Source organism: Panthera pardus, unplaced genomic scaffold, assembly GCF_024362965.1.
Source record: "Panthera pardus isolate Hobbes unplaced genomic scaffold, ASM2436296v1 HiC_scaffold_22, whole genome shotgun sequence".
NCBI classification, from domain to species: Eukaryota; Metazoa; Chordata; class Mammalia; order Carnivora; family Felidae; genus Panthera; species Panthera pardus.
In genome coordinates, this window is record NW_026526788.1 from 21429426 (window position 1) to 21441852 (window position 12427).

The 12427-nt window shown below is 38.3% G+C and overlaps 1 protein-coding gene across 34 annotated transcripts in view; it reads right to left on the reverse strand.

The window, feature by feature from the left end:
• Window positions 1-12427, reverse strand: part of ANK3 (ankyrin 3) — a 679089-nt gene that overhangs the window by 45811 nt on the left and 620851 nt on the right. For 27 of the 34 annotated variants that reach the window (XM_053910305.1, XM_053910324.1, XM_053910308.1 and 24 more), the window contains 8 exons: window positions 11425-11636; window positions 9982-10189; window positions 6950-7046; window positions 6033-6261; window positions 5263-5388; window positions 4207-4329; window positions 3744-3770; window positions 2601-2682 (listed from right to left, as the gene is read on the reverse strand). In XM_053910305.1, the coding sequence (XP_053766280.1) occupies window positions 2601-2682; window positions 3744-3770; window positions 4207-4329; window positions 5263-5388; window positions 6033-6261; window positions 6950-7046; window positions 9982-10189; window positions 11425-11636 (1104 nt within the window). The remainder of the gene's footprint in view (window positions 1-2600; window positions 2683-3743; window positions 3771-4206; window positions 4330-5262; window positions 5389-6032; window positions 6262-6949; window positions 7047-9981; window positions 10190-11424; window positions 11637-12427) is intronic. The other 7 variants (XM_053910306.1, XM_053910304.1, XM_019444263.2 and 4 more) reach the window with 2 other exon arrangements.

Sequence of the window (12427 nt, forward strand, 5' to 3'; positions counted from 1 at the left end):
GAAAGATGGATTTAGTACCAGCATTCATCTGGCAATGGGACAAGAAACACACAAATGAGGTAAGCACACTCACTGGGGGAGAGCAAATGCACACTTGGTCCTCTCTACTTCTACAGCTCTAACAAACAAACCGAGTTGGTCACAGAGATTTGGAATGCCTGCCAAGGCCTAATGGTCTATGTCAAAGTTGAGTACAGTTTCGCTCCCAGAAAGCACTGGTTCAGAATAATAGTGAAACGCGAAGAGGAAATGACAATCTGCTTCATCTCTTATGCTCCTCTTCATGCTGTGCCCGGGCCATTGCTACAATCCAGTCCTTGGATTAGCAGCTACTCCCACAAGGGTGAAGATTTTCATTCCTAGTGTACATTTAAATTCAAATATTCAGAACATGTCCTCTTCTAAGCTTACATATTATAATAAAGAAACGTGGAAGAACTGAGGAAAAACTCACCCGTTCATTACCCCTCCTAGTCATAATTCTCAATATTATATTGCTTAATATATTTTGGACACACCATACTACAAATGGAAGATTTGGGGATTCCTTCACTTTAGTGACTTGGGCTCAGCCCAATGTCTCAAGAGAATTTATTTTTATAACTACCAGAAACTGGCAAAGCATCTCTCCTTCACCACTGAAGGCTGGCTCCGTCAAGCAATGTAGTCTTCTGAACCACATGTATGGTTTTAACTTTGCATGAAGTAGCCAATTTACTGATTGGTTACACATTTTATGCTTAAATGACACATATTTTGTGATGCACTTTATAACAAAGAAAATTTCTGGGAGGTTCTGGATGTCAGGCACTGAATTACACCAGATTCTTTCTTTCTTGTTTGGGAGGTTGGGGTGGGGGTGGAAGGGACAGGGTACTGAGAGAAAAGCTGCATCACTTGCAGTTCTAACACCAATTCAGAGGCCATGACATTTCCTTAGTTTTTAGTTCTTAGTCCTTTCCATTTCTCTGTTTACCACTATTATGCTCCCTTTCATAAAACAGAGAAAAGTACCTTCTTCCTTCTATCAATATGTTATACCATAACCGAAGCTAACTAAAAAATAGCAACACTTGCATAAATGAAAAAAATTTAGTTGACTTAGCACAGACCTTACCTCAAACTCATATAGTCCCCCAAATACTTTAGGGACCAGAATCATATGGGAGCTCACCTGCCCAGAGGTACCTTGGACCTAAAGAAGCTGGTCATGGAACCTGTCCAAATCTTAAGTATTTTGCCTGGGAGTCCCAACCAGCTACCCTCTGAGAGCCTTAGATTTGAGGCAAAATAGTATTCCAAAGAAAAGTACTCAAAGAATATTTAGTCTTATTGAAAAACCATCTACTTATACACATATATTGTCCTTGCTTTGTAGAATAAGAGGAGTTAGTTTCATCCCTTATGGCTTTGGAAGGATTTAGATATTTATGCTAGAGACAAAAACTGAGATCTGGAAAAACATTTATAAGTGTGGTAGAGCTCCATTTCTCTTATGCTCTCCGTTTTGCGTCTGGATATAAAAGTTCCGCCAGTAGTCAAGGAGCTAGACTCCATAAGATTATGCTAAGACCTTTTAAGCTAAGTACTAGAGTCTTCCTGCTGCACATTGAATATGCTATGTTGGCCCACAGAAACAAGAACTCAGGAAAGGTGGGAAAAACCAAAGATGTGGCTCTTATTTGTAATTTCCAATCCTCCCTAAACTCAAGTTAACTGTGAGTAATGGGAAACAGCCAGAAATTATTCACTAACAATTATTTGTGTAAAACTCCTTTTCTGATGGATCAAACACAGTGCTACTCTCAGCACTCTTAGCTCCTGTTGATGGAGGGATTCTCTGGAGGGCTGAGGGGATAGGGGAAGATGAAGTGGGGAGGGAGATGGAATGAATGAATATGACTGAATGGATTTATACCCTGATACTTGCAAGCCAGTTAACAATGAACCAAAAAAATCACTGAAAGAAGAAAAGGGCTTAACCAGTCTAGTGAAGACTAGCCTTGGAAATGGTACTTAATAAAGATGGGTGGGGGGTGGGGGTAGTGGCGGAGAGGGAGAAAGGAAGGAGGAGATACAAATTCAATAAGCAAGTGCCTCAAGAACGTAGGAAGATACACTTCTTGCAAACTGGGAAGAAGGAGAATCAGGACTGAGGTATAATGACCTACCTATATTATGAAAAATGAGATGAAAATCAAAGTTACATTATCACTTTTCTACCAACCTGAATATATAAAAATATTTTCTCCTTTGAGCTTAGATTTAAAGCAGCATTGGTGCATTATGTCCTAGGACAGTTAACAATCACAGTGAAATCAAGGTTTTTAAAGACAAGTAATGAGTAGATGTTTCTAAATTTTAAAATAGGTAGGGGCTTTTTAAAAAAACTGTTTTGAGGTTATGATCTAAGGGTGTTTGTGCTTCACATCTTCAACTATGTGCAAAGTATCAGTTACATTTCATGATAAAGTTTCCCTGCAGGCAATTTTTCTTTTGCCATTGGGCTTCCAAATGACCCCCAAATTCAGTTTGTACAGAAAAAAATGTCTCTTCTTATAGACATCCACATAGATTAGTAAATGTGTTAGAAAACTCACTCATTCCAGGCTCAGTCAAGTAGCTGTAGCGCTTACGTAACGCTAAAGATGCAAAGCTCTGTCGTCTATCTGCTTTCTCGGCCTAAAAAAGAAAAAAAAGAGAGAGAGACTGTGTCCAAATTCCTTGTGACCTCTGTATGGTTTTGAAACATTTTGAAGGATGGCATGTTGATGACTGGTTTATCTCTATTTTTCTTCGTATGGATTCTCCTCATGAAAATGGTAATTCCCTGTTGTGACTCTACAACCCCAGCCACTGTCTCAACCAAATTCCCATCATTTAGCAAATATAAGAGCACCAACACAGCAGACTACAGGGAACTACAAATACAAGACGAGCGTTACAGAGACTTCTGATGCTGAGCAGTAAATTTTCCCAAATCCTTCATATTTAAAACACATATATCACGATGTACACTCCCTCTATGTGAGTACATTCAAGGGAAAAGGGCACACGGCGTCTCATTCGGATTACTGCTGCTGTTTCTATATGTTCAAAGGCATAAAGTGTGGATGAGGTTAAAAAAGGGTTAATGGCTTTATTAGAAATAAGATTCTATTTATTATTACTGGGGTATGAGTTTTAAAAATCCAATTATCATATAACTTGGAAAAATATTAGGAGATGCCTCATAAGGAAAAATTCATTCAAAACCAAATGGAACTACTCTACTATACCCTTAAAAATGGCCAAGATAATTTTCTTTAAATAACAAATATTTATCAGTAGCCATGGAACACATAGTTGGTATTACACAGAACAACTTGACTTATACAATAAAACTTCATATGTTACTCATAATCTTGATTTGACTGTTACACAGAGTGGATACTAGGTGGAAATATGGAAAAATGTATATTTACACATGCCAAGCTACTACATTTAAAAATGTTTAAAGAATTTTAGTTTCTCTTTTTCAAACACTAGTGGGATCACATTCCTGAATGCCTGGAGTGTTCTTATGTACATGTGGAGGAAGAGTAAACCATTCTTTAAGAAAACCGTACACCCTTTACCTCACTTACGCTAAGATCTGCCAACATATAATCTGTTTCCCCACTTCAGCCCGCTGTAAGTTCTTGTATACAGTTTCAATTTCTATTCTATCTCTGATAGAGTAAAAGCAGAAGTGTTCATATTACCTCATCATCTTGATCTGACTCTGTCTCCTTTTGGTTCCAAGAGGCATTGCAGAGACAAGGAATATTATAATGGACAGCAGGGAAAAGAATATCAGGATATGAAAAGGACTGAGTAGAAAGCACAAAATGCAAGCTGAATCAAGAGAGCAAAGCAAATCAAAAGAAGCCAACACAAAATATCAAGAACTGTACATCCACGGCAAATTAATGTGTGACATCATTTGAAAGCATAAAAATCTGTGAGCTACCAGCAGAAGCAGAAGCACCATACAGAGGACTCCATCATACAAACCATAACAACTTGACGCCACGGTAACAAGACTCAATTTACACAAAGAGACTAACACAACTGGAGTTTCAGGAACTTGAATCATGTTACAAAGCATTCCTTAATTGCATACCAAGGGCCCACTTCTTCACAACCAGGGGAAGAGAGTCACAATAAACCAGTATCAAAAGATACCTTTTTATGTGCTGGCAGAGTGATATTTAAGTTGCAAACAGCTGTTTGAGGCAGTCCTTTTGTTGTCTTTGGTTCTTTCAGAAAAGACAGACGACCACAGGGCTCTTGGCTGGTGTCTCTAATCTAGAAGAATTTAGGTGGTTGACAGTTATAGAGAGGGACTTTTCTGAGGATTCCTGTCTATACAAGGATTAAACATGTTTATTTTACAGAGCCCTTCAAGAGGCAAGAAAAGTAAAGGGAAAAGATGATGGTAATAGTTACGGAACAACCACCGTGGTCACATGTAAACTCAACGGGATTTAGAATGCCAGGTTCCTAGATTAGACCCGGGATTGCTGTGTCTTCTTGTTTTACCCTGGTAATATGCTGTATAGTCTGGGTTATATACATTTTCTTCCCATCTAATAATTTCTCTTTCCCAAGGCCTCAGTTTTAGCAACAATAATAACAGCAAATAACTGTCCCATGTCCTTCTGTTCTCGGAGGAGGAAGTTTCTCCAGACTGTCCTTGGGCTCCATCAATATGGAACTTAATTATGGGGTTTGAATTTCAGCCATTATTTGATTAATAAGCATGAATGAGATCTGATGCATTTTATTATTCTAGATTGTTTGGTCTGACAAATATTTGCTTAAACAGAAACAATCATTTAGCTGTTTAAAAGGTAAAGGCTCTTTTTCGCTAATTATAAAGCTTTCCTGGCTCAAAAGTGCCCTGGGGTAGAACTCGGGCAAAATCTGACCTTGTTCCTCTGAATTCAAGTTTGGTGGGTTATTTCAAACTGGGTAAATCATTAAACTTTTTTCTTTTTATTCTCTAAGAGCTCTTTCTAAAAAATATTTATTTATTTATTGAGAGAGAGAGGGAGAGAGAGAGAATCCTAAGCAGGCTCTGCACTGCCAGAACAGAGCCTGATGTGGGGCTCAAACTCACAAATCGTGAGATCACGATCTGACCTGAAATTGAGTCAGAAGATTAACTGGCTGAGCCACCCAGGCGCTCCCCACCTTTTTTTTTTTTTTTTTAATTCACAGAGTCTATTGATGATTTACCTTGATGGAAAACGGCAGTCTATTTTCTTTGAAAGCATAAAAGTTAAAAACCAGCTGCTGTCCCCCTTTAGTAAGTGGGGCCAGATTTCCATAACAATCAACATAAATAGGTTTTCCTTCCAGAACCTTTTGGAGTAAAAGAAACACATAATTTAATGTTAATTAAATTGGAAGAATTTTGAAATTTTAAGTCACATAATATTAAAAGACTGACATATTTCTATGTCACATTTGTCTCCTTATTAGGAAATTACTTCTATGGTGTTACTTGCCACAAAAATAACTCTTCAGGCTCACAATTCAACAATTGTGATTGGAAACCAAATCATGCACATGTATAAGACAGAATTATATATTCAATTCTATTCCAGCAACCTTAGACATGTTTGAGAAAGTGCTGACATCAATCGCTTATTCATACAGACTTTGAAAGTTGGTTGTTTTTTTTTTTTTTACTCCAATACTTTTACTGAGTTTGCAAATGGAAAATCCTAGTAATGTGCTAAAGACAGTGACCATAAAAATAAAACAATTCAAGTTACCACAGGGAAGCACTGACCATGATGTAGATTCATTACTACTACATTTAAACCAAGATAGCCTCATACAAAGACACATAAAACATTAGAGGATAAGTCTATATCAAATTTTTTAACCAAAAATTGCAATCAATCATGAGCTTGATATTTCTAATAAGTGCTATTGTAACCTCAAGAGACAACCCCGTATCTGGGGAATGTAATAAAACAAACTTGTTATGAACAAGGTACCTCAATATCTTTGCTTCTTGCAACTTCTTCAAAATTCTCTTGCTGCTCTAAAGTTTTGTCCACTTTGTCATCTGTCATGCAGAAACAGCGCAGGGAGGATTCTACAGGATCATTCATTTTGGCAAAAACAACGAACTTGGCCATATATGGAACACATATTAGTTCTCTGTACAGCTGTGAGGCTAACCCCACAGTTTCTAAAACTTGATGGCAGTCTGCAAGCCAAAATCTGAGAAACACAGAAGTGTGAAGATGAGATGATTTTAGCGAAATCTTAAAAATAATCATCATTAAAAAGTCAAAGCATATAAGGGAATGATACCAAAACATTAACTCGTTCATTTAAACAAACAGCAATGATGCGTACTCTGCTTACAGAAGGTCTACATTTATTATATGTTTGTTCCTTTGCTGAGGAAATGCTAAGGATTTTTTTTCTCTCTTGTCCTTCCCATAAGATTCTTATTCCCCTCGTATAATTACCCATGATGAGCCTTCCCTTCTACTCCTGCTTAAGAGTTTAATCTCTTACTTTACATTAGAAGGAATAAGGATTTTATGGAAGAAAATGGGAAAGACATGGAAATCCTATCTTTTTTCTTTGAGACTATAAAAATTAAAAACAAGTTGCTGTCTTCCTTTAGCAAAGGGGCCAGATTTCTACAACGATCAACAGAAATAGGTTTTTACAAATTGCTGAGAACTAGCAGAAGCAAGTCTAGCACCATAGAGCTGCTTGTAAGAACTGGATAAAATGACGTACAGTAGTGAATTTTACATTTCTGAGTTAGGCCCAAGTTCACCATCAAAATTTTTAAAATTAATCATACTGGTGGTATTGAGCACAAAAACTTTTACTTTCCAAAAGTTAATAAAATTAATTCCTTAGTGCTTTTGGGAATCCTTTATTTCCATACCTGGCTGAAACATTGGTTGTAAAAGAGACACAATCCTTTATAAATGTCAGAGGTGTAGTTCCTGTGATGTCTTCCCACTGAGCAGGCGAGGTGCCTCCTGAGAGAACAAGAGCAGATACGTTGACGTCATCATGGGAGATGCCCCTTATAATATCTTCTTCACCATCCTGTTCTTCCTGCACAGCCGGAACTTGCAAAACTTCAGCAACTTTCAATTAATGGCATGCCCTAAAGGTACTTTTCCTCTATTCTCCTTCTAGCACTATTGCTACCTTATAGTGATCTTCTTGTAAGATATTACATTTTTTAAAGATCATTTTTCTGTTTGGCTACTAAAGAATATTTTAAACCTGGGGCAACCACAGACTATAAAGCACATTTTGTAAGTGCAATTTATAGGTGCAAAGATTAGTTGTTCAGATAGACAATATAATTATCTTATTTTTAAATTTTTTAAAAAATACAAGAACTATCAAGAAAGTTAAGAAGCAGCTTATTTTGTTACAAAGGAAATTGAAGAAGATATAAAGAAATGGAAAATCTTTCTGTGCTCATGGATTGGAAGAATAAATATTGTTAAAATGTCAATACTACTCAAAGCAATCTACACATTCAATGCAATCCCAATCAAAATTGCACCAGCATTCTTCTCGAAGCTAGAACAAGCAATCCTAAAATTTGTATGGAAACATGAAAGACTCTGAATAGCCAAAGTAATATTGAAGAAGAAAACCAAAGCTGGAGGCATCACAATCCCAGACTGTTGCCTCTACTACAAAGCTGTAATCATCAAGACAGCATGGTATTGGCACAAAAACAGACACATAGACCAATGGAATAGAATAGAGACTCCAGAATTGGACACACAAATGTATGGCCAACTAATCTTTGACAAAGCAGGAAAGAACATCCAATGGAAAAAAGACAGTCTCTTTAACAAATGGTGCTGGGAGAACTGGACAGCAACATGCAGAAGGTTGAAACTAGACCACTTTCTCACACCATTCACAAAAATAAACTCAAAATGGATAAAGGACCTGAATGTGAGACAGGAAACCATCAAAACCCTAGAGGAGAAAGCAGGAAAAAACCTCTCTGACCTCAGCCACAGCAATTTCTTACTTGACGCATCTCCAAAGGCAAGGGAATTAAAAGCAAAAATGAACTATTGGGACCTCATCAAGATAAAAACCTTCTGCACTGCAAAGGAAACAATCAACAAAACTAAAAGGCAACCGATGGAATGGGAAAGATATTTGCAAATGACATATTGGGCAAAGGACTATCCAAAATCTATAAAGAAGTCACCGAACTCCACACCCAAAACACAAATAATCCAATGAAGAAATGGGCAGAAGACATGAATAGACACTTCTCTAAAGAAGACATCCAGATGGCCTGAACAGGCACATGAAAAGATGCTCAACGTCACTCCTCATCATGGAAATACAAATCAAAACCACACTGAGACATCACTTCACGCCAGTCACAGTGGCTAAAATGAACAAATCAGGAGACTATAGACGCTGGAGAGGATGTGGAGAAACGGGAACCCTCTTGCACTCTTGGTGGGAATGTAAACTGGTGCAGCCACTGTGAAAACAGTGTGGATGTTCCTCAAAAAATTAAAAATAGATCTACCCAATGTCCCAGCAATAGCACTGCTAGGGCTTTACCCAATGGATACAGGAATGCTGATGCATAGGGGCACTTGTACCCCAATGTTTATAGCAGCACTTTCAACAATGGCCAAATTATGGAAAGAGCCTAAATGTCCATCAACTGACGAATGGATAAAGAAGATGAGGTTTATATATACAATGGAATACTACTTGGCAATGAGAAAGAATGAAATATGGCCTTTTGTAGCAATGTGGATGGAACTGGAGAGTGTTATGCTAAGTGAAAGAAGTCATACAGAGAAAGACAGATACCAAATGTTTTCACTCTTATGTGGATCCTGAGAAACTTAACAGAAGACCATGGGGGAGGGGAAGGGGGAAAAAAAGTTACAGAGAGGGAAGGAGGCAAAGCATAAGAGACTCTTAAAAACTGAGAACAAACTGAGGGTTGATGGGGGTGGGAGGGAGGGGAGGGTGGGTGATGGGTATTGAGGAGGGCACCTTTTGGGATGAGCACTGGGTGTTGTATGGAAACCAATTTGACAATAAATTTCATATATTGAAAAAAAAACCCTGAGAATAAACTGAGGGTTGATGGGGGGTGGGAGGGAGGGGAAAGTGGGTGATGGGCACTGAGGAGGGCACCTGTTGGGATGAGCACTAGGTGTTGCATGGAAACCAAGTTGCTAATAAATTTCATATTAAAAAAAAAAAAGCAGCTCATTTTGTACTGCCTAAATCATTTAATTTTCCAGTGTAAGAAGAGGAATCAGCTAGTCATAGAAACTACTCATAGAAACAAAAAAACAACCTATCTTAATCTAGGACTTTCTGTTAAAAATCATATTAGGATGATCAAATGATGAACTAACTTTGGAGTCCAGGTGATTATCACAACATGTGTTCTCCTGACCTTATAGCTTTAGTCTATTGGATTATATTCGTGACTTTGTGTGGTGAGCATCATGCCTTTGCTCTTGCTCTTCCCTACTCCTGGTTCTCTGTGGCAGCTCTGTTTTGTCCAAAGCCCACCCAATCTCCTGTAGTCTAAAGGATTTTGCTAGGTCCACTGCCTCTGTCTAGGTCCTTGAGAGATTATCCAGCTGCTCTAGGAGATTCAATACTATCTCAATAACCTTAAAAGAGTGCAATTATTAATACTACACTTAATGGCAGGGAAAAGAATATCACTGAATTTTAAATGAGTCATGATCTCTGCATCTTTAAAGAAAGGTACAGGGATAAAAGGTACAGAGATGAGGTGACAGACAAGCAAAATGTTTTATTCGTTTCTTTTTTCCCTATGCTTATAAAGTTGGCATGGATGTTTCAAAGGCTTTATATTTTTGTACAGAATGACTGCAAATGTTAGCTAGCATCCAGGGAAGTACAGCAGCAAGTTAACCAAACCTGTAATGCTACAGAGCAGGCGCAGATTGGGCGTGGTATCTCCCTTGTACCCGTTGGACACGCCTTCTCCTGAGGGCGGGGGCACCGGGATGGTCATTGTGATAGGTTTATGGAATTTCCTTCTTCTTGGTTCCACGGTGACGATTGGGCTAAACGTTGCTTTGTTTCCAAGGATCTTTTTCACAATTTCATCTGGAACAGGCTGGGCCTAGAGACAAAGAAAGGACCTTAAATGGAAGTTAACATTTTTCTGTCATTGGAAAATTGACTTTTTAAGCGAGGAGGAAAAAGCTCAAAGCAGACAACCAAAAAAAAAAAAAAAAAAAGAGAAAGAAAAAAATGTCTTTCTTCTTAATCCTTACTACTTCAGGAGGCCACAAAAAAGAACCAAAACAACTTAACAGTGTAGCAGGAACTGGTCAGTGTGTGTATTTCCCCAGCAGAAAACAGGCAACAGGAGCTTTGAGTGACAGAGAGTGAATCAAGTCTCACAGCATAGAAGCCTTTTAGTCTAACTAAAAGTAAAGGTCAGCAAATATTGAGTCTAGTGTATGTTAAACCTTTGCAGGACATCCAGTAAAACATTACATGGGCAATGTGTGCCCAGGCAAAAATTGAGGTTTTTCAGAGTTAAGTAACAAAAGGGCACTTAAGATTTCAATTCTAGACTACCAAACCTAATGTCTTCCTTATGGCTTCTTTGCTATTTGGTAAAATACTCAATACAAGAGATAGCTGAAGGGAACCTCATGTCACTGAAATATAAGGTGGTGTCCTCAGTCACAAGTTACTGACGGCCTTCTCAGAGTTTAGAGTACTTGACTCTAAAAAAACCTCACAAAAAGAACAGGAACTCTAAGTTAAACTATTAAAGACTATATTAATTAACACAAATTAAGTTACCTTCCTTACTATTTTCCTTTTTCAATAGGTCTAGCTGAACAAGTAAATGTAAGAAAGACCATCCTTGCCAAGATTTTCAGTTAGCCTTCCAAACCAAAACAAGTTCTAACTGGTCTGGATAAAACCCAGTGTTTATGATCTACTTAAATCAAAATGTGAAAGCTTGCAAGTTTCCTTAGTACTGATTTTCATGCTATGGCATATTATAAACCAAATCAAATACAGTTTATTTCTTTAATGGTATATTTGCTCTTTTGGTGCTCTTGTCGCACATACTGAGACCAGTAACCTATGGTTAACAAAACAATCTTTCATCAGAAACCAAGGTATACTTTCAAAAGAAAACCCTAAAATACATACCTTATTTAATAAGCCACTAAGCTCACTTTATACTTCATGAACTAGGTTACTGCTTCCCAAACCGGCCCACTGCTTTGATTAGCAATATCGCTGGGGTGAGTTACCACAACGGTCTTCTGAGCAGAGCATGGTCACACGGTCTCTACCTGTGCCAAGGAAACAAGCCTTTGTGAACATTACCTGGAGGCCCACGCGGATTCTTTTGGTTAAAGCACCCTCTGGGAATGAAGCCTGGACAAGGGGCACAGTAGTGCTGCTCAGAATCCCGCCTTCAGGGCCAATCTGGTTGCTTTCCTGCTTAATCCGTGAAACCACAGCGAAATACTGGGGGAAGTCCTTTGTGATGATCCTGCAGATACGCTTTTTCCCTAGCTCCTCTGGGCTGTCAAGTTCTGCAAGGACAAATGAATGAAAGAGCTGTGAGAAGTCAATCTACACAATACCTGGAGATAAAATGAAGTGTAATTTCAAGAGATAATACTACTTATATCCAGTGGTCTAAACAGTTTCTATGATTGAAAGGAAGTGATAGTGACCTTAACAATACGAAGCTTTGTAAAGCCAGTATCAAGCTATTCATATATAATATTTATAGGAAAATATTTCTATGAAAGAGGAACACATATATTCAAAAACTGGCATTTACCTCATCTGAACAGAGCTCTACTCTGTAAGAAGAGATACCTCATTCTGTGATTATTTACAATAATCTGCCCTCAGCTGCCAAAGTAGGAATGAATCAGAAGAAAGTCGGGCCTCATAAGAAAGTGAATAAAGACTAAAATATGTCTAAAAGGCTCTAACACTTTATTTGAAAGCCTCTTTTAAAAGATGTTTAAATTACCCAAATGATTAATGTCATCAACACCAATTTCTGTCTGCCCACAGATAACCCTCATGCATCAATCCGCCTGTCCACAATGGACATATATTCTTTCCTCCTGTGCACTGCCAAACTGACTTCTTCCTGTCTGTCCTCACTCTGGAAAAGGATTTACATTTGTCTAGCCCTGCTGTCCAATAGTGTGAGTCACTTTTCTTTGTACATCACGTCGAAAGGTCGAAGTCCAGCTGATCTGGTTGTGGAAATGGCTTTGCCCTGCCACTCCTGTCCGAGCCACCTCCTAGCCATCTCCCTGTCACCCGCCCCTCCTTACTACAATTCGTTCCCTACAGGGCAGCC